This window comes from Canis lupus, chromosome 1, assembly GCF_011100685.1.
Source record: "Canis lupus familiaris isolate Mischka breed German Shepherd chromosome 1, alternate assembly UU_Cfam_GSD_1.0, whole genome shotgun sequence".
Classification (NCBI taxonomy): domain Eukaryota; kingdom Metazoa; phylum Chordata; class Mammalia; order Carnivora; family Canidae; genus Canis; species Canis lupus.
The window spans coordinates 67427692-67450382 of NC_049222.1; the positions used below are offsets into that span (position 1 = coordinate 67427692).

General features: G+C 38.9%; 1 protein-coding gene across 6 annotated transcripts in view; it reads right to left on the reverse strand.

Moving 5' to 3' along the window:
- PTPRK (protein tyrosine phosphatase receptor type K) overlaps positions 1–22691 on the reverse strand; it is a 546322-nt gene that overhangs the window by 267613 nt on the left and 256018 nt on the right. For all 6 annotated transcript variants that reach the window (XM_038526752.1, XM_038526753.1, XM_038526755.1 and 3 more), the window contains exons 4-5: positions 6676–6757; positions 4347–4462 (exon numbers count right to left, since the gene is read on the reverse strand). In XM_038526752.1, coding sequence (XP_038382680.1) covers positions 4347–4462; positions 6676–6757 — 198 coding nt within the window. The remainder of the gene's footprint in view (positions 1–4346; positions 4463–6675; positions 6758–22691) is intronic.

The following is a 22691-nucleotide window of genomic DNA, read 5'->3' on the forward strand; positions in this document are numbered from 1 at the left end:
AAATTTCATTCGTGATCTTATATCCTATATGCTGTGTTTTACCATAGCTTTAAGTTATGATCCACAAATTCCCTACCACTGAGGGTTTCTCAGAAACACTAAATAGTATAGTTCTAAAACTTGTTGGAAGCACTGAAAAACATCTGTTCATGTGGGAAAAAAAAAAACCTGCAAATCGCAACCTGACAACAAATGTTGTGCTTATATCTGGAAAACACGCTACTTCATTGGGTTTTATGATCGAAAAGAAATTTGGAAATTCTCTACAAGCAACTAAAGTCTTTATTCTAAGTGCCTCTTCCAACATGCATGAACCTCATAACACACCATTTTAAGCTATGGTCCAGCAAACCTCATAATTTTACCATATAGCTAGCCTGTTGCCACTAAATAGAGTTCTAAAGACAGTCACCCATGTTGTTCTATGCATCAGTAGTTCCCTGAGCATGTACAAGGAGGTTAATTTGGGGAATGTATTTTGTCATTGTTTTCTAAATGTCTAGAACCAATGACCTAATTCTGAGACTCGGTAATCACATAATCTGAGATCTACAGGAAAGAACTCTCCTTAAAGATACATCCAGACCCCCCTATGATGTGTACCTTACGAATTATTCTAGATTAGCTCAGGTACCTCAAGCGTTAGTTTTTGTGAGGTCTGTTGTTTAATTTACCCAAAAATTCGTATGTCACTTTAAACAATAAAAAATATGGGCATTATCAATTGTAAGCTAGACACAATAAACAAGTGGAAAAATTTAGTTTTTAAATGTATTCCCATACACTAATTAATTAAATTAATTAATTTGTTTGTTTTAGAGAGAGAGAGAGATCAGGGGAGGAGCAGAGGGAGAGAATCCTCAAGCAGGCTCCCTGCTCAGCGCGGAGCCAGACACAGGCTCTACCTCAGGGCCCTGAGATGGTAGGTACCCTGAGGCAACACCAAGTCGGACACCTAACCAACTGAGCCACCCAGATATCCCTCCATACATAAATTATTTTAAACGTCCGATGCTATCAGGTATTAAGGTTAAAGCGGTTGTACTATATCATTTTTTTCCTTTAAAACATAAAGTTGGCTGTTCTTCTATTTTTTTTTTTTTGGTTTTGTACCCCATATTTAAACATTTATCAATTGACACTTAATACTGTATAATGTCAGTGATTTAGAAAACATAAAAAGTTAATCACCATTTCTTTTTTTTTTAAGATTTTATTTATTTATTCATGAGAGACACACACAGAGAGAGAGAGGGGCAGAGACACAGGCAGAGGGAGAAGCAGGCTCCATGCAGGGAGCCCGATGTGGGACTCGATCCCAGGACCCCAGGATCACGCCCTGGGCCAAAGGCAGGTGCTAAACCACTGAGCCACCCAGGGATCCCCTCAATTACCATTTCTTAATGACACCTACCATGGCAAGGATAACAGCTACTCCATTATCCCACTACTTCTGTGACAGGATGCAGTGACCTACCATTTTGAGTTGCTTCCAATACATTCTCAGTACTGTGAGCAGATAGTTTAAGCAGTTGTTCTCATAAAGATAGTTCATTTAAGGGATCATTTTTACCCATACAAGACCAGTAATATTCACATTCTTCCGTCAAACAAAAAAGGTAATGAAAGCCATGTCTCAGCCATCAAAAATAATGCAAAGACCTAGCTTAGCATCTACAGCTGGAAGGGATCTTAGCTTCTAGCCCCATCTCCTTTTCTAGATAAAGAACTTCTCTATAGAATAGAGTCAATAGTTCATGAATTCTCTAAGCCCACACACTTAACTGGGTTGGAAGGGTTATAGGGTTCAAATTACGGTTAGAATTAACAGTTGGAAAAAAAATAAATTTAAAAAAAAAAAGAATTAACATTTGGGCCTCCTGATTTTTCGAAGTCATTCTGCACCAAGTAAACAGGATGTGACATCCATATTTATGGGTTGGCTTGAAGATTCATATGGAATCAAGATTCGTTCTGCTCTATTATACTTCTACTACTTTTAAAGATGGATTTTTAAAAAATCACTGGGCACAGTCTGATTCAATATATATTTATATAAAATAACCAGTCTTATTCATTTGAAAACATCCCTCAACTAAGTAATGGATAGTTTTCAATATTTCTTAAGCACGAAGAAGGATGATTTAAAAGAATAACTTAGGGTAACTTAGGTGGTATTACTGAAAAAGTAGAAAAGCTTTTTCAAAGAATATGGTAAATAGGTAAACTGCTAAGGAATTGGGTAGCCTCACTGTCAAAACAGAAGAGAAATACACAGATAGATCCACCCTGGGATGTGTAGAGAAAAGAGGACAAAAAGGAAAGCAGAATAGATGTTTAACAGAATATTTTTATCTCTCATCTTTCTTTAAAAAATGGCAAATGGCAGAAGGAATTATTTTTTAAAACTATAATGAAATGGGCCAATCTACAAAATAGGAAACAAACAATAAACGAGCAGTATTTTGACTGCAACCCACTCAGACCAGCAGGGCCAGAAAGTCTTTGTTGCCACAAGGCAGCTGGTGTCTGAGTCCACAAAACCCTTTTATTTCAATGTCACATTAAATCCTAGGGCATAAAACCAGAGGCAGACTGCAGAGTCTCTGGTTCTCCAAGACAAGACTGTACAGATCACAGCTAAAGTCAAATGCCAACTAATATTCTCACCTAAATGGGAAAAACAATTTTAATTTAAAAAAGTCTAAAAAATTAATTGTTTATTTAGACTGAGAAGAAAAAGCTGATTCTGACTTGATGTTTACTGATAAAACAGGCTGCTTATTATACAGCACCCTCTCTAGAAAGAATTATCTTATATTTTAATATCTATAGGGGAAATTCGCATAATCACAGAAAAAAAAAGTAGGGGCTTCATTTCCTTTTCACATATTCAGAATGATATCCCAATAATTACAAATCAAATAAATTATAGAAGCAGTGATAATAAAGTTTCTAGGAGTACATGTGTTGTAACATCCATGTGGATGTGAGAATTTAATGAAATAAGAAATTGATAACATCTAGGACAATATTAGGCATTATACTAGGCATGATTTCAAAAATCACTTATTCTAATCATGACCCCAACCTCCCACAACCTAATGATTATCCTCAACACTAATTTTACCTCTTTAAAAATATGGTAAAAATAGGGGTCCCTGGGTGGCTCCGTGGTTTAGCACCTGCCTTTGGCCCAGGGCGCGATCCTGGAGGCCCCAGATCAAGTCTCGCATCGGGCTCCTGGCATGGAGCCTGCTTCTCCCTCTGCCTGTGTCTCTGCCTCTCTCTCTCTCTCTCTCTATGTCTATCATGAATAAATAAATAAACAAATCTTTTTTTTTTAAACAAATCTTTAAAAAAATTTAAAAAAGAAAAATATGGTAAAAATAAATGCTGAGGTCTATGTTCAAAAACTATGCTAATCTCAGTGATTTTTCTCTTTTGGTCTCCATTGATATTTTCAGAAATTTAAAATTCTAACTAATTAAATCCCTTCCTTCATTCTGATACAAATAGAACACAAAATAATAATACAAGTGCTCAGAGAGCATTATTACTTAGGTTCTAGCTTCAAATATTTTGCTCAATAGCCATCACCTTCCTTGGGCCCGCCCTCCTGACTTTAGAGCTGATCTAAGTCCCTCCCTCCCCCCCCCACTGTCCCAGGATTGGGAGATATTTTCTAAAGACACGTACTTTCTTTAGTTTCTTGTTTAATTCTCTGGCGTTTTCAAAGGTCTTGGTATGTACTGTTTGCATTTCCTCAATATTTTGCCAATGTCATTCATTAAATGCATATTTACTGAGGATTTAATATGCGCAAAGCAAATGTCTTGACCTCAGAACTGTCATTAACCTTTATGCATAAACACTCTGAAAATAAATTTAATTGGCTCTCCTCCCATTCACATTTCCAGAAGTACTTCCAAAACTTTCTTAAAATGTGTTTTAAAAAATTGGTCAGGGTATGACAGTTCCTACTTAAGTACTGTGCTCTTGTAAATTTGGGTTTTCAAAATATTTAACGAGGAAATTTGCCATTTTTTCCTACTTTGAATGGATCTCGAAAAAAATTCTTAGTTTTGCATAACCTTAGAGAAACATCAGCGCTCACTAGAAACTGACCTGAGTATTTATTAACTATATACTGTCATGTGTTTATTCATATTCCCCAAATGGAAATACCTGAAATGAAGCTGCAGTCAATGAAGACAAACCTACACAAGAGAACTGGTCTCTCACTCCCTCACACACACACATACTAGAATAACAGCAGAAGCAGTACCTTGTGATTTTTTAAAAATCAGGTGTATCTGTTCACCCAGGGGCCCACTTGGCCTTACCTGCAGCCACAACTTGTTGTGCACAGCATCTCTCCCCGTGGCGATACACTGGAACGTAGCATTCTGTCCTGCGTTGACCTCCACGTCCCCCAGACGGAGAAAATGAGGAGATTTATCTGTGAAGGCAGAAAAAAAAATTAATCTTTTCACACGAAGAAAATGTGCCATGTGACTTTTTCCCAAGAGAATAATGTTGTTAACACTTTTACCTTTGGCCAAGACTAATACCGTATGGAAGAAAATGGGAGTTTTCTTTGTGCTGAAAACCCCACTCCCTCTCACGGTTTTTTTTTTTTTTTCCCCTCTCAATAGCACTATTACTCATTGCCCCATAATTACTAGAACATTCTTGTATACAGAGAGGGCACTCAACAATTATTGCTGAAAGTTGGCCACAGCGTGCTGCATATGGGTGATAACAAAACAGTTACAAGTCAAAGAAAGCAAAAGAGACCAAATAATAATAATAATAATAATAATAATAATAATAAAAGAGAGACCAAATAAGCAGAAATCAGAGCACAACAGAGAAATGTGACAAAAACATATAGTGGTATCTAACCTACCAACATAGACATAGCCGCTGAGCTATTAATTTACAATGTAAACAGGTCTTTCTTTTCTTCTTTTTTTCGTTTTTCTTTTTTTTTTTTGGTCTTTCTTTAAAAAAAAAAGATTTCAATAGGTGTAATTCTCTAGTGCTTCAAAGAACAAGGGAATGTATTTGTTTCTCTCAAGGAGAGTATCAGTTTAATCGCTGCAAAATCCACCTCGGACTCTTTCATCGTTGGAAGAAAAGTTACCCAAAAGCAATACTGGACCTGACGAAAAGAGATGACTGCGGTCAAAACCTACACGACTTACGTAACTGTCAAATCAGTGTTCTCTATGATCACCTTGTAAAACTGGAGCTTATTCATGTTTTCAACTAAAAGTAAATACATGCAGGAAAAGTTAAGCCTCGGTAAGTAAAAGCAAGCGCATAGAGGGCCGTATCACAGTGAAACCGCTCTTGGGCTTAATTCATATTTTTATTTTCTTTACTCCTGAGAGCCTTTCTTTCACATTTCTCTTCCACCAAGTGTAAATGAACAGTAGATGGAAACATCATGCTCATGTACTGGTGGACTGAAAGAACTTATTAGCAAACCAACGTGAACTTTGAGGGAGACGGTTTTGTTCCCCTTTTTCTTAGAATGGACTGCCTGGGATAAATGGTCTGACCATGGCCTGCAACCTCTTTCTTCGCACCTCGTCTTAGCATCGGCTTTAAAAAGAGAGATGCTTGAGCTAGAACATGAACCAGCACAGTGGTCCTCCCTCTGTGAGCTCCTGGCCAGCAGCAGGGGCATCACCTGGGAACGTATTATGAGAAATGCACATTTTCAGGCCCCACCCCAGGCCTCCAGAATGAGAACCGAGGAGGGGCCACACATCTGTGATTTGCCACCCCTGGTAGGTGACGCTGATGCACCGCGGGGCTTAATACCAGCGCTCACCGGGAGCGCGGCCTTGCCCCCCATACAGTGCTCCCCTCCACGCGCACGGTGCTTACAACGGGTGGGAAAATTTCCACCAGGAGGATTACTGAACAGACCATCTAGAGTTCATGGGCCCTGTAAAATGCCGCTGTTGGGAGATCTAGGTAAAGTCTGAATTTATGCCAGCTGTTTTGCATCTGGCTCTACTGAGTGCATGTAATGAATGTCTTTCAGGAAATGCGATGTACACACAAAATTAGTTACACCATCTGAAGACCAACCAATGTGCATCTAAAGACATAATAAAATTATGTGTTAATAAACGGAGTCCTTGTTTTGCCTGATTTCTATTATTTTGTTGTTTCACATGGATTAACCAGATATTATTAAAAAAAATTTAGTCTGAAGTTTGGAATACGGTGACTTATTCATTCTCTTTCCTTCACGCCAACTTTCAACTAAGCAGATCACATAAGTTAGTGAGGTTTCTTTAGGTTTCCTTTCAGTGGAGCTCTGAATTGTTATTCTTTTTTGCTTTCCTAGACTATTTAATAAAACCAAAAGACGGAGCATGTCCTATCCAGAATTTCATTTATATTCACATTTTGTCCTCCGTAGTTAAAGAATTAAAAGAACTCCTTACAGGTGTACCACTAGGTACAATCCTGAGAAATATTTGACTCAAAACTTCTAGAAGGATTTCAGTGTTCTTTTAAAACTGAACAGAAGGCTAGCAGTAACAACAAAAGAGACAGCCACAACCAAGTGATAAACAGTCAACAGTCCTTGCCAATGTACGACAGGTGTTGAAAGGACACAGAAAAATACAATTCTTAATGACAACCTACCACAAGGATAACTCAGCACTTGGATGTCATCAATGGCAATATAACCACTCCTCCCTCCTGAGACTTCAGCTTCAAATATTACCTGTCAGGAAGAAACAGAAAACATTTACAACAGTCATTTTTAAGGAGTTTTCGCAGGTCACAGAGAACAGCTATCGCACACTTATGAAAATTAAATTTGATTTTTACCTTCCAAGAATTAAAAATTTAGCCTTTACTGTAATTTCTTAAATTTTGTCTAGGTAAACAAACAAACAAAAATTACTGAGGTCAAGCAGCTGAAAAATCATTTCAGCAACTGCTACTGTGTGTTAGAGTTCCCGAATGGGCACCCACTAAGCAGAATGAAGAGGCAAATACAGCTAATCGCCTATCTCTAAATTTTCTCTTGTTGATTTTCTCTGTTTTCGTTATTTAAAATACATTAAGCATTGACAATGTACCAAGCAGTGGGCTAACTAGTGAAAATACCAAATGATCTAAACTTCTAAAAATAGCTAAATTTTCACAAAGGCCATTGGCGAGATTAGCAGTATTCCCGGGAAAAGGAACAACACAATGGAATAGAACAGAGCTGTGTGTTTGGGGAACCAAATGCGTGTAATCTGTATGGCTACAAAGGTTCAAAAAGGAAGGTAAGATTTCAGGGCTAGGCATGAGAGGACCTTGAATACCACAGGACCAAAATCAGGAGGAAGCCTGCCAATAATTACACATTAATAAATATTAAAAAAAACTTTCTATGTTCAAGTATCAGCTCATGTTATAGAGTTTTGTTGTATAATCAATAGAAAGACTTCATATAGCCTTTTTTTTTAAATAATGTGTAGTGTGACTTTCCAAGAGAAACCATATTTAGCGTGCACATCTCAATATTCTATTTGACTATGGGCTCCTTTATTCATGGAGATACACAGATTATTTTGGGAGTTTTCTGCATGACATTTTAGGAAATGTTATGGAAATGGATGTCTGAATTAGGGATATAGTATATTCAAAGTGATCTATTAGAAACACACATGCCAAAAAATAATAAAATAAAAAATAAAAATAAATAAATAAATAAATAAAAAGAAAGAAACACACATGCCAATAAGGTAGAGGGTGGACTAAAAGAAATCCAGACTAGAAACAGGTGAAAAGCTAGTCGCAGTGAAAATAGAGAGGTACGAAGAAAAAGGGAAGATAAAAAGAACGCCTACGAAACAGACAAATTAAAATTTATTGACTTTTTAGATGTGGTGAAACACAGGGCCATTCTGGCTCCAGGCCTGCACCACTGGGTGGCTGTGCTATGGGGATCCCGAGCCGGGACTAGTGATAAAGAAAAAGGTACAAATCTGAAGGAGAAGACTACGTACCTTTCAAACCTGATTTGCCTACGGTACACCCGGGGGAGACCTACTAGGGCACGAGTGGACAAACCGATCTCAAAAATAAGAGACAGGCCCACCATAAAGCCATATCATCTTCATGGAAGAGAGTCAGTCAGAGTTAAAAGTTAACACGACGGGTGGGTAAGATGTTGCAGGAAGATAAAGAGGAGAAACCCGGTAGCACTGTCCCCAGCATCACCCCTTCCCACGTCCAGGCGGTCCTCCTCCAGCCGCCCCGAAAGCGACGACGAGGGGGTGCAGCATACCGGGTGCCAGTCCGCCCCCCCGGACCCCATCCTGTCACAGACCGTCTCCGGGGCTACTTCTTTCCTACTCTGTCCTTTATGACCACTGATCTCACTGGAACAAGCTGAAGCTGAGAAGTAGGACAGGGTCTTTGTGGGAAGATAAAGACTTCCCAGTGGAAAGGACGGCCAATCTATGAGCGCAGAGATGTGTGTGTGCATGTGTGTGCATCACACGATTTACATCCCATGTAAGTGCATCTGATAGGAAAACAATGGTCATGTCATTTTCCAAATACTGGAACAGAGGCTTAGCAAGAAATAGAGGCGAGAATGAGACTTTTTTTTTTTTTTTTTTTTTTTTGAGAATCAGAGACATTAAATAAAGTATGACTTGGAGTGGCTGTGGAGGAGGCCCCTCTCCTGGAGGTAAGAAAACTCGGACTTGACTCCCGCCTCTCCTGCTTACAAATGCTTGAGCAAATCCTATAACCTTGTAGAGCCAAATCCCAAATCCTTAACATGGGTATAATGCAGCTTTCATTATAAAGTTTTATGAGGATTAAATGGTAGCAGATGTAAAAATGCTATATATAACCCAAAAGGTAAGCTCATCAGCATTGTTAGTATGAGAGACTCGTGCAAGAGTATCCCAGGAAAACACGTTTTATTTGCTTGAATGATAGTTCAAGAAAAGGGAAGGTACAGAAAGAAAAAGTGAGAAAACCATTTTTGAAGAAAAAAAAAAACCTACATTTTTGTGAACAGACCATATATCGTTGCAGTTAATCACTGTTGGTTATTCCACTTCCGCTGTAGCCAACACTAATTCAATTATTTTCATCTCTTAGGTTTATCTTAGTTTCCCTTTCTCCAGTTATTTTGCTTCTTGTGTTTCACACCAGGATAAGCTTATACAGGTCTACTGCGCCCCCTGAGAAAACACTTCTTATTTGTTCATCTCAATTGTGCTCTTATTCTGGACAGTAAATGGAGCCCTGGATTTAAAAGGGGAGCAAAAGAATCTGTTCTTTATTAAAGGAAAAAAAAAAAAAAAAGAAATGTTTCTATGTTTCTCTTTTCATTGACCCCGTGTTCTCTGCTAAATGTTGTCTTTGCCTCATTAACAGGAGCCGGAGGAAATTTCTAAGATCAGATTCCTTCGCGACTAAGGATCTAATCAGCTTTATCACCTCAGCAGAGCCCTCGCCTCGTAAGGCTCCTCGGCCCTGTCGGGGGAAGCGACTCTCAACAGCTTAATTATGCCAAGTTTGCTTGAGCAGAAGCTCAGGTCAGATTTAATGCCTGGTGTCAGGTAGTCAGCCAGGGCTTCCCACAAGGACAGGGCAACGGAGGCCAGGTCAGATGTCACCTCCCACCCCCTGGGAGGCCAGCCTGGGGACAGGGTGGACGGGCCCTGCTCCACAGGCTGGGTGCCCTCCACTCCATTACCTGAAATACCCAAGGTAATGAGTCCAATCAACTTTTTGCTACTCTAGCAACATTCTTGGATTATTAGCTAAACAAGTGAAGTATGGTTGAATGAAATAGAGGGGGGGAAAGGCAACCCATAAAAAACCAGGATCTCATCCTTTCGCAGTAACTGCAGAGAATGTACCTTGTGTAATGAGGGAAAGCAGGACTCGTGGTCAGGAAGCCTTGGATCTAACTGCTGCAGCCTGGGATCTAACAGCTATGGCCTGGGATCTAACTCCTGCGGCCTGGGATCTAATTGCTGCAGCCTGGGATCTAACTGCTGCTATCACCTGCAACCACAGCGACTGATTCAGCTGCATTTTCCTATAGCCTCATCTGGGAAATACTGGCCTTGCCTACATCACATTTTTGTTGTGAACGTTGTATAATATGTACACAATGATTTTTTTTGAAGATTTTATTTATTTATTCATGAGAGACAGAGAGAGAGAGGCAGAGACACAGGCAGAGGGAGAAGCAGGCTCCATGCAGGGAGCCCGACATGGGACTTGATCCCAGGACTCCAGGATCACGCCCTGGGCTGAAAGCAGGTGCTAAACCGCTGAGCTGTCTGGGCTGCCCTGTACACAATGATTTAATGATATACGAACTACACGTAATACAAGATATTGTGGATAGGAGAAAAATCTGGAAAAAAAAACAAAAAACCTTTGTTCTTAATTTTCTTTGAGTATAGTCAGTATTGAGTGTAGGCTCCAAACTCAGAGACACATTCAGTTTACTCTTTTTAAGGGTAACTTTAACTTTTTTTTAAAATTATTTTAAAGATTTTATTTATTCATTCATGAGAGAGAGAGAGAGAGGCAGAGACACAGGCAGAGGGGGAAGCAGGCTCCATGCAGGGAGCCTGTTGTGAGATTCGATCCAGGGCTCCAGGGCCATGTCCTGGGCTGAAGGCAGCGCTAAACCACTGAGCCACCCAGGGATCCCCAACTATTTTTTAAGGGTAACTTTTTTTTAATTTTTTTTAAGGGTAACTTTAACTTATGGAAAAATGTATGTAAAGTTGTACTTTTGCAACTCTGTATATCAAGTTACTTTTGTGACTTATAGAAAATCTAAGCCGGTTTCCTTTTCTAAGGAAAAGAAACTTGTTAGTGTCCACTCAGGAAGGGCTTGAGGGAGGATTAAATGAGATATGCTCAGGAAACATCAGCACAGCCCTGGCACCCAGTAAGCACGCTATGTTACGGAGCACCACCATAGAAGAAAGCATCTATTAAAGAACATAGGTACTAAAGTGAAACGTCTTCTCTTTCTTGTCGAAAACTGCATCCTCTGCCCCAATTTGGGGGGTGGGATGAAAGGGGGCCCCTGGCTGGCTCAGTTGGTAGGGCATATGACTTCTGATCCTGGGTTGTGAGTTCAAGCCCCATGTTGGGTGTAAAGATGATTTAAAAATAAAATATTTTTTAAAAGTGGATGTATTGTATTTTTATAAACAAAAGTATGTCAGCAACATTAAGTATAATTGACTTCTCTCTCTCATGTGAGCTTTAAAACTGCAGTTTCTCAAGGATACATCATAGGCTGCCTTCTCTCCTTTTGCCATATTTTCTGCCATGATAGGATTGAGAATGACAAGCCTGCAAAAGGACGAGGGGATTGAAGAAAAAAAAAAGTGTGTAGAGATATTAAAGAGAAATGAAAGTATACAGTGTCACAAAATCCAATGAAAAAAGTTGGAAGTGCAAGAGATGTCAGGACCAAATCCCAGTAAAACATTAAGTAAAATGGAGATTAAAAATACCCTCTTATACATCTTATAACTGGAAGCTTGTACTCTTTGACCAATATCTCCCCAACTTCCCAAACCCTGGTAACCACCATTCTAGTCTCTGTTTCTAGGAGTTTGGCTTTTTTAGACCCCACAATGTCAATGATATCACACCAAAGAGTTCAAACTTCCAGTTATTACATGGATAAGAGATCTAATTTATGGCATGGTGATTGTACTTAGCAATGTTGTATCATATACTTGAAAGTTCCCAGGAGAGTAGGTCTTAAATGTTTTCCTCTCAAAATGAAACGGTATTACATGACATAATGGAGGTGTTAGCGAAGGCCATGGTGGAAATCATCTGGCATCATATATCAAATTAACACACTGCCTTAAACTTACACAGTGTTATATGATAATTATGTCCCAATAAGCTGGAGAAAATACCCCTTATATGTGCCGTTCAGATTAGGGATGATCAAAGAAAGAGCTACCTGTATGAAGTAACAGAAATGGAAACCATACTGGACAATGATGAAGACAGCAGAGGAGGGGAAATGAATATAAAGACTCCCACAGGAAGTGTGCCTGAATTGGTAGAGAGAAATTTAACTAAAAATGGAAGAAGAGGAGTACCTGGCTGCTCTGTAGAGCACACACTCTTTTTTTTTTTTTAAAGACTTTATTTATTCATGAGAGACAGAGAGAGAGAGAGAGAGAGAGAGAGAGAGAGAGAGAGGCAGAGACCCAGGCAAGGGAGAAGCAGGCTCCATGCAGGGAGCCCGATGGGGATCCCAGGACCTCAGGATCACACCCTGGGCTGAAGGCGGCGCTAAACTGCTGAGCCACCCGGGCTGCCCAAACACACAACTCTTGATCTCAGGATTGTGAGTTCAAGCCCCCCAATGGCTATAGGACTTATTCTAAAAAAAAAAAAAAAAAAAAAAAAAAAATTAAAAATTAAGTTAAAAAAATAAAAATAGGAGAAGATATGGGATCAAGAGAAGTGTTTTGATTTTTATTACTGTTAATACTTATTTAAATGGGAAACAAATGTTTAGAGACTGATGACAATGATTCAATTTAAAATGGTATCTTTGTGTGTAAGAAAGAAATGATAACTCTTAGCGTGACATAGGAAAGGACAGGATCCAAATAATAGATCTCACGAAAGGGCCCTAGTTTTTTGTAATACAAGGACAGGCAAAGATGAATGAAGATATGAGTAAATGTGTAGGATTGGTAAAGGGAGTTTCTACTACTTGGCCTTAATCCTCTCAGCTATGAGGGATGGGCTGGTAAAAAGAAGACTGGTTAGAAATTGGGAGAAATTGAATGGAGGAGAATGGAGAGGAGAATCAGAAAGGGAATTGAGGGATCCCTGGGTGGCTCAGCAGTTTAGCGCCTGCTTTTGGCCCCGGGGCATGATCCTGGGGACCCGGGATCGAGTCCCGCATTGAGCTCCCTGCATGGAGCCTGCTTCTCCCTCTGCCTGTGTCTCTGTCTCTGCCTCTCTCTCCCTCTCTCTCTCTCTGTCTAATAAATAAAAATAAAAATCTTTAAAAAAAAAAAAAAAGAAAGGGAATTGAACAGAAAAACATAGTAGGATTTCCAGGAGTGTTGTGGGTCCACTGGCAGTTGGTGAACCATGATTTTCTAGTGCTCCCAATCGAACATGGAGGGTATGTGTGTGTGTGTGTGTGTGTGGTTGTGTGTGTGTTTTAACAGAATTTGCTTGTTTTAAGCTTATAAAAGAAATAGTTCAAAAGAAAAGCAAGTAAGGAGTTTATGGAAATGGCAAATGTCAAAAATGATTATGATGAAATTAAATTTTCATAAGATAAGCAAGTTGATGAGCTGGCCAAAGACAGACGGTTTGATGATCCGGAGCTCCCCATGAGGTTGATGGAAGAGCTCAGTAAAATGAATGAATGAGAAAAAGATGAGTTTGTGTTATGGTCAGAGCGTGAGATGCTAACACATTTGTGACATATTACGAGATCCATTCAACCAGAGCAGCAGGTTAAAATCAGGTAGATGATTTTGGAGATGAAGAGGTGAAGAAACTGTCACTGGACTTTCCATAAAGACAACGAAGTCATGAGGATGAAGGTGGCTGTGGCAGTGGGGAAAGCAACTCTAAACGATGCCAGTACTAAAGTTTATGATGAATGGAAGAAAATGACTTAGAATCTATTGGAAGGTAATAATGAAGATGATGGCATGTTTGAAAGAAGAAAAAAAAAAAACTCAAAGGGTAGGAATGTTTCCTACCCTTTGACTTAATCTTAAATTACATGGGGATTAATATCTGCGCAATCAGAGACTATTTGGGGAGAAGTATCCCCAGACTAGAGCTACAAACAGAGCACAATCATAAACACATAATTCAGTGTACAAATAAATTTCTGAGATACATCTCCCCTATGAAATATAAACCCATTGAAGGCAGTGACTTTTCTTGTTCCCCCATAGCCTCAGTGAACCAAACATCAGAATCCTATTGAGAACTGAGGCTGGAAAGAGTTCTAATGTGTTACAAAACAACTAAGTAATATAAGTGGATTTTAGTTAATAGTTTTGCCTCCCAGGGAAATACGAGATAAGGTATTTAGTTCACTTTTACTTAACTCATAAAATTTTGTTGGCATAATAAAATGACTCTCCCTTGAGAAAGTTCCAAATAATTTTCCCAAGCTAATTTGTAAATCATGAAAACATAATTACTTCCTTTGAATAGTTAAATAATGCTGTTAAGGAATAAATTTCTGGTGATAGGCCCCAGAAGATCTTAAATTGCATAAGTCAAATGTCTGTGTGGAAGCTTCAAAATCTAGAATTTAGCTGCTTTTCAAAGGTAGGGATATTCTATTTCTGCTCATACTTAAAGATTAATATGCACATAACTGGCAGGTGGTAGCAAAAGTCCAATGCACATTAAAATGAGGTGTGGATAGATAGTGGGTAGATAGGCCTGGGAGAGGGAGACAGGGGGAGAGAGAGAGAGAGAGAGAGAGAGAGAGAGAGAGAGAGAGAGAGAGAGAGAGAGAGAGAGAGAGAGAGAGAATCTAAACCCATAGAGCGGCTTCTGCTGAGTGGAAGACCCTGTGACCGTGCAAAAAGACCGTGTGCATTCACGCAGCACAGTGTGGGTTTCAGAATCTCTGGAACCTTTATCACTTGCTGTCACCCACCGCAGCTCCTTTCACAGGCACCGTCAATCTGGAATTCAGCTTTCGAAACTCCAGGTTCACGGAGATCGCTGGAGCAAAGGCGCTTCTTCCAGCAGCCCTGTGCCTGGCAGGCAGCTTCTCCTATCGAGTCAGGCAATCGTCTAGGAGCCTAACATGAACAAATGCATTTAGAAAAGTCTTTGGGGAAAAAAAAAATAGAAAAGTCTTTGGGGCTCTCTGAAACTAAAAAAAAAAAAATTCTTTTTTTTTTCTTTTTCGAAGTAATGAATTCTTAACAGTCCTTCTCTACTGGTTTGCTTACTCGCTTACTTAGTTCCTTGCAGAAGAGAAATCTCTTCCATTGCAACAGGTACGTCGATAGAACATGGGAACAAGGGAACTGCTTCTTTGGTTTTTAAAGCTGCTTCCTAGAACAACTGGGATTCTCATTATGTGTCAACTAAATGTGGGAGACATATAATCAAGACATATAAGACATATAATCAAGCCCAAATTGATTTTTCATATGAAACTTTCATATTTCAGGTTTTAGAGACCGTTAGTGACTCCATGAATTACGGAGTGCATAAGAATTAAAAATCAGCTCTTTTCCTTAAAATGTTCTGACATTAAGTATGGCCAGTGTCTTAGGAGGACTGGTTCTGTCAGGACTTTACATTAGGACTTAACTGTTTGCCAAGACTCATAAGGATTCCAGAGATTCCAAAACCTATATGCAGTTACCTGAATACATAGAGGCTTTTTGTATAGTTACAGGGTCTTCCACTCTACAAAAGCTGTTGTTTGGGTTCAGATCTTCTCTTTCTTGCACGCGTGCGCGCGCGCGCACACACACACACTACATCACACACTCCTGTCTATCCACACACCATGATCATAATATAGTAAAGACTTGAGTTGATTTTAGGAAGCAGATTCTATGTATAGTGTAGCCAAGTATTCTTGAATAAAATGTCAGTATTACAAAAAATATCCTGAGGTTTAGCAGTACCAACGTCTACGTGATGAGAGGGCCTGCTACACTACCTAACGTGGAGGAAAATATTGGGTGTACCAAGACCATACTTGCATGAAAGGCAACTACACCATCCATCCAACTGCAACCCTTTGCAGAATGAAACTGCATCACAATATCATACATACTGTGTGATCCACAATAGATATCAGTCCGAGCACATACCAGTGTCCAGGAAGTGGTAAAAATGTAGGACCGGAGCTCAAAGGGAGAAAATAAAACCGAAGAGAATTTACACCAAAATAGACCATATAGGAGAAAAGCCCAAAGAAAGCAATTTTCAGAAAGCTCCACAGTGAAATGGATATGGGAACCTAGTACATTCCTATACTTCAAATTACCCCAGGGAGTTGGCTACCCCTGATGTAATCACCACAGTATCTAGAAGATCTAAATAAGGAACTAACAATAATCATTTTTAGAACTTACGCTAGAATATTTAAGTTGATAGTAAGTCTATTACTTACTTAAATTGATTTTCACTCCTAACATCTAACACTTGCAAAAGAACTGTCAATGGTCTCTTTAATTTGAATAGCTATTGATGTAGGGTAAATATGTATCAAAAACACATGACTCCAGAATGTGGCTAAGAGAAACCCAGACAAACTTTTCATCTCCAAAAACAAACTCCAAACTTGAACCCAAAATACATAATACTCACAATTTAAAAACAGAGGAGTTTCTGTGCTCTCTGCATGGTTCCCGTATCATTAAGATGCCTTTAGGGGAAAGAGGCATATATTGCCTCCCTGAAAAGATTTCGGTCTAAGTGCTTGGTCATAATGGAGTCCTACACATACACACCAGAGCACACCAATGGGGAACAGAGCCTCAATTCTACATGACAGAGGGCAACTCAAAGCCCTGTGAGCACCTCCTGGGGCCATTGTGAGGATTAAGAGATTATGCACAATCTAGAAGTTTCTCCATAAAGGTTAATCCCTTCTTCCCTTTCCTGGTGCAGGGACTGACTGTCACAGGTAATAAAGAGGCAAGAAGGCAGTTCCAGGTGGCACTGATGCTGGAGATCAGGAGAAACCCCTGCTAGCTCTTCGGTATTGCAGGAAACTCAGCACGCACACCACCCTCCTAATGTCTCCCACAACACACCTAGAACAGCCCTACACCCAGCTCACTAGCCCACCTTTACCTGACTCCTCCTTCATTCCAATTCAAGGCCCAGCATGGTAAGAAGGCTGAGACTACAAGACTACAGAGCCCACCACTCTCTCTGCAGGCATCCCCAGCTCCGCCGCAGACAGGTGGACGGAGCACAGCGCTATATCCTAAATGCCTGTGATGTGTTCAAAAATAAATTGAAACAGGGCCGCCTGTTCATGGCACAGCCTATTTTATGTTAGGGAATAAGTTTAGCAAAAGAGGAAAAATCAAAAAGGCAATTAGAAGAGGGAAGTGAACAAAAGTTAAGCGAAATAACTCAAGATCTAAAAATGCCATGAAACTCATTCTTCATCCTGTGGGTCTGTCCTGAGATACATAAGCAAGCACCCTACACCATAAAAGATCTGGTATAAAACTGAACGTAGAGAAGCAAAGGGCTTCAAAAAATTCATCAGCAAAATGTCATTTCTGTATCTTTACTATCATAGCTCTACCATCTGGGTTATATTTTATAGCTAGTTGTCTGAGCCAAAAATAAAAGATGACTGGTTAAGGTTGCTATTTCTATCAACATGACACTGAGTTACAGCACTATTTTTCCTTACTTCTAGAGATGTGCCATTTGTCTTCCTACAATCCACAAGCAGAACCTTTTACATTTTAGCACCAACAGTCCAATCTTACACGAAGCAGAAGTACATCACTTCACTTGCACAGCGATATTGGGGAAAAAAATGCTCTCAAACTACATTGTAAGTCTGTTCCTCGCCAAACTTGTGACTCAAGGGCTTCGATTGATAATTGTGGAGCTCAATTAAAAAAAAAAATTAGTAGTGAAACCCACACATACTGTCACACTGCGTATCTATTACACAGGAAATCTGTTGGCAGCACATACTATATCCCAGAGGAAAGCAATCTTTAAAGGAACCAGGTGATTACATGCCACTCAGCTGATAGTATAACCAGATCCGACTACCTCAAGGCAAAGGTCAACTGGAGGCTAAAGTTGAGTTCTCACATCACACAAGCAAACATATTAATAAATAATTGTTTTTGCTAAGACCACGTGCCAAAAAAGAACTCTTTGCCTTCGTTATATGGGTCAAAGAATTAGGTAATTTCAAAAAGTACTGTAAAAAAAAAAAAAAAAAAAAGTACTGTATACTTTCCCTCCTGGAAAAATAGGTTAGGGTTAGGGTGGGGAGAGATTATGAAACAAAGTTAATTAGAGTAACCAGTTTGTGAATTTAGGGATGTTTCAAAAAAAAAAAAAATCATGTTTTTTTTTTTTGTCCTATTTTATTTTACAAGTAAATGGCTAAGTACAGTGACATCTTTGACTATAAGCACTATATAGCAAAAATAACTAGCTATTAGTACATAATTTAAGATGTCAGTGCTTTTAAGCTAGTAAAAAGCCTAGTGAGCACTCAAAAATATTTACTAGGGGAAGTACTCAACAAAACATTTCACAGCCAGCTTCTATAGAAGACAACAATGGGGAATTTAGAAGATAGTCTAGCACTGCAATAGGGCCAGGCATCCTAGCTTTGCTTAAAAAAAAAAAAAAAAATGGGTGCATACACCTAAAAATGAATTTACACATTTACCTCAACTTTTAAAAAAAATTCTTATTTGAGATATTTAACTAAAAGTACACATTTCATTGAATGCTTTGCAAAATATCAACTTAAATATTTAGTGATATTAAAGAATATATGTTATTAATATATTAATATATTATTATATTAATATATTATTATATATTATATATTATATTATATATTAATATGTTATTAATATATTAATTCTTAATATATTAAGAATCATATGTTATAAATCAGCAAAGGAAATGATCTTCCTTCAAGAATCTTCTTGTGCTAAAATCTTAAGACAAAAAAATTGTTATGTAGGATATTCAGAGACTGCAGTTATCTGGTATGGAAGCCTCAAATTTCAGTCAAAAAAGGAAAATGACATCCCATATCACAAAGTCAACATCATTTCTGAAGAATACCTATAACCCCTCTGGGTGTCTGGCAATCAATAAGAATGGTTTATCTGAGGCAGAGAATTTTAGAAATCACAATACTGATGAAAAGAAATCCTAGGAACTCTGCACAATTACAAAAGCCTGACACCATATTTTTAAAAAGTGACTGATTCACAAACCATTTTTGTTACCCATAAAAGACAAAAAGAATGGGATAGAAATGGACTTGGGGCACCTGGGTGGTTCAGCAGTTGAGTGTCTGCCTTCAGCTCAGGGCGTGATACCAGGGTCCTGAGATCGAGTCCCACGTCAGGCACCCTGCAGGGAGCCTGTTTCTCCCTCCGCCTGTGTCTCTGCCTCTCACTGTGTCTCTCATGAGTAAATAAATACAATCTTTAAAAAATAAAATAAAATAAAAATGGACTTTAAAAATAGATAGGAGAGAGATAAACTCTATCATCCTTGAGAACAGGAGATGGAAAAGCCTGAATTTAATTGGCAAGATTTAGTTAAAAGTGAGAAAAAGTGAAAGAAACTGCCCTGACCAAGTGCCTTCTTTAAATAAAGACCCTAAAGCATAGAAACCAACTTCAAGTGACTTAGGTGACCTGAAAGAGTCATTCAAATGATCTAGAAGTACCTTAGGAAAATCAAAGTTTTTTCCAGAGACTTCAGAAGGTACTTAACCTACTTCAGCTTAGCATTGCTTCTACATATTGACATGAAAGAATCAACCAATTAGAGAGACCAGGCCATGGTTCTCAACATGTGGTCCTGGCAACAGTAGCATCAGCAACATCAAGGCACTTGTTGGGGATGCAAATACTTGGGCCCTACCCACAGTTTCTGTAAATGGGGGCCAGTGATCCACAGTGTCTCTAGGTGATTCTGATGCAAGCTGACATCTAGGAAACACTCACTTAAGTTGATCTACCTTAATTTAGAGATAAACCGGGCCAGAAGTCTTTACCCTCATCCTATAGTTAGTGATAGAACTATTGGCTCTAAAAACCAGGCTTCTTGCTTCAATATCTTTCCATTTGCACAGAAAATCACTCTGAGTGGTTGTGTGGACAAAGGATTCATCCTCAACCCCAACCACTTGGTGAGCACACTCTCAACACCCTAGCCACTAGGGATATCAAGACTGAAAAAAGACGGAGCCACAACAGCTAGGAGGGGAAGATCTATAACTAAGGTAGGGCACTAACATACAACAAGGGAAAGGGCACATGAATTATGTTCCACCTGAGAGAGGAAACGGTGATTCAAAGAGGAAATGACTCCAGAGTAGAGTTTGAAAGCATAAGGCTAACAGGGAAAAAAGGGTGGGGGGGGAGATCACAGAGCAAATGAGGTGCATTTGCAAAGAGCATGACAGTAGGAAACTTCTTGACCTATTGGCACAGCAATTTATAGAACATTTAGGGACACTTAGAACAGCAGAGATAAGGCCTGGGAAGTAGGAGGCGGGGAATTTATGTTGCAGGGACTTTCATGCCAGAATCAGGAGTCAGCCCTCTCTCCTGAAGCTCCTATTATGCCTTTGAAGAGTTTTACAAATGAGAGGATGTGACGGGTTTGTGCCCTCCTCCCAAAAAAGACACTGTGGAAGCAACAAGTAGACGGATGGACTGGAATCTCACTGAAGGACCTAAACATCTCACATTGCACCTTAACATGCTTGAGTGTTCAACAGCCAGCCAGTCAAGAAATATTTATTGCACACTGCTTATGTAGGATGATGTGAGAGTTTATCCCTACATTCATATACATATTTATGGAGGGAACAACACAGGTCTCTAGGAAAACACAGGTCTGTGTGTGCCGCACACGTGTGCATGTGTGTGTGTATACAGTCTATTCTTCTCTTAAATCCAAAATTTCGCAAAGTTACTGTGCTTAATGTAAATAATCTTAGAGATTTTCCATTTTTTTCAGTTTTTATTTAAATTCTAGTTAGTTAATACGTAGTGTGATATTGGTTTCGGGAGTAGAATTTAGTGGTTGATCACTTAACCTTAACACCCAAGTGTTAGAGACTTTAATGTGAGACCCAAAATAATGTCACAAACATTGTTAATATTGATAGTAAGTGAAATTGGGTTATTAAATAAAACTCTGTATTCCTTTCATCCCATGTTAAATTCTGTTTCCGTAGGAGAGTGGTAAAAATTCATCTTTCATTTTCTCTACATGTCACTAAAACCCACAATGATTTGCCGCACTCACCTAATTCGAACTTTCAAGTGTCAAAAACTCAGAAAGGTCTCTGATGTGTTAACAGATCTAAACTTTACTGTTGATAAACTCATAACAAATCTTGGCCGAAAGAATATTAGCCAGATTACAGTTTGTTCAGAAATCAATTAGGACCACTGAAAACTATTAAAATATGATTTTAAGGAGAGACACAGGAAGGAATGTTAGAGAAAATAAGAATCATTTCCTTTTTATTTACAGTTCCAATTATTTCTAAAATAATCCTAGTTTAGCTATGTCTGTACTCTTTACACCTATCTTCTTCTGTAAAAAAACTGAGGCCATGAGAAATCCCGTAAAATTTCTATAGTAAGATCGCTACATAATGTTAAATTGAGCGAAGTAATAATTAAAACTTCCATTTGATTATGTTAAAAAGATCAAAATATTTTACACACTCAGTGATACCAAGAGTTAATCATGCATGAATTACTTGGCTAACAGATTAACTAAGTCTTGAGTTTATATTTTCCTTTACCTCTCCCTGAAGTACCCATGATAATGCTAGAGAAATCCAAGGCCATGGGGAAAAGAAAGTGAATGAATCCAATATGGAATGCAAAGATCAGTTCCATTGTCTACGGACCCTGTTAACACAGCATATGCATTTCTTCGTTATATCACTATTTACTGAACAGCTGATATGTAACGAGAGATAAACAACATCCCAAACAGGAGGAAAGACGATAAATAAGCAAACACAGGATGGTAACAAAGTTTTTTGGAGGCAAAGAGCTAAAAGACAAAACAGGAGGGACCCCAGAATCAGGGACACCTCTCAGAAGGTAAAATATGAGCAGAGGCCTGGATGTAAATAAGGAAAGAATACCTTTCCAAACCGAGGGAATAACAGGCACACAGACTTTGAGACAAGAACGATCTCGAAACATTCCAGAAACACAGGGCAAAGTGAAGGAGCCCACAGAGGAGCAGCCAAATTCACTTGGAGTTCATCAGGAGTTGGATCCATGGTAGAGATTTGGGTTTTATTCTAAGTGCGTTGAAAAGCCATGGGAGGATTTGGGGTAGAATCCTTAATATCTGACATGTGTTTCAAAAGACCAATGTGCTGTGAGAACAGCCTGCCAGGGACAAAACTGGGAGAACCATTGGGAGGAGATGTTGAGGTGAGGGGGGAGGAAAACCTAGACCTTAGTAGTGCTGCCCTAACATTTTCACATTATATGGGAAAAAATATATAATTATCTGTAAGGCATCTTGGAATAAATGGGCAAAGCTGTTCATACTCGAGTTTCCAGACTGTAGGCTAAGCTGTGCCAGTAACACACTCGATAGAGAGGTAAACACATGTGTATATTGCACATAAATATATGTGTGTGTATATAAGACATATACACACATACATATAACTAAAATATAATATGACCCAAGTAATAAGACCCAAGTAAAAGTAGTTACCTTGAGGGAGGGATTGGATAGAAGGGAGTGGGATAATACGATGGAGGAGTTTTACTTTTTACTCCGTTAACTTAATGTATTTTAATTTTTATAAATATTTATCAAGGCATTAGCTGTCTAATGGAGAAAATCTTTTTTTTAGGCCTCCATATTATATTACTATTCTT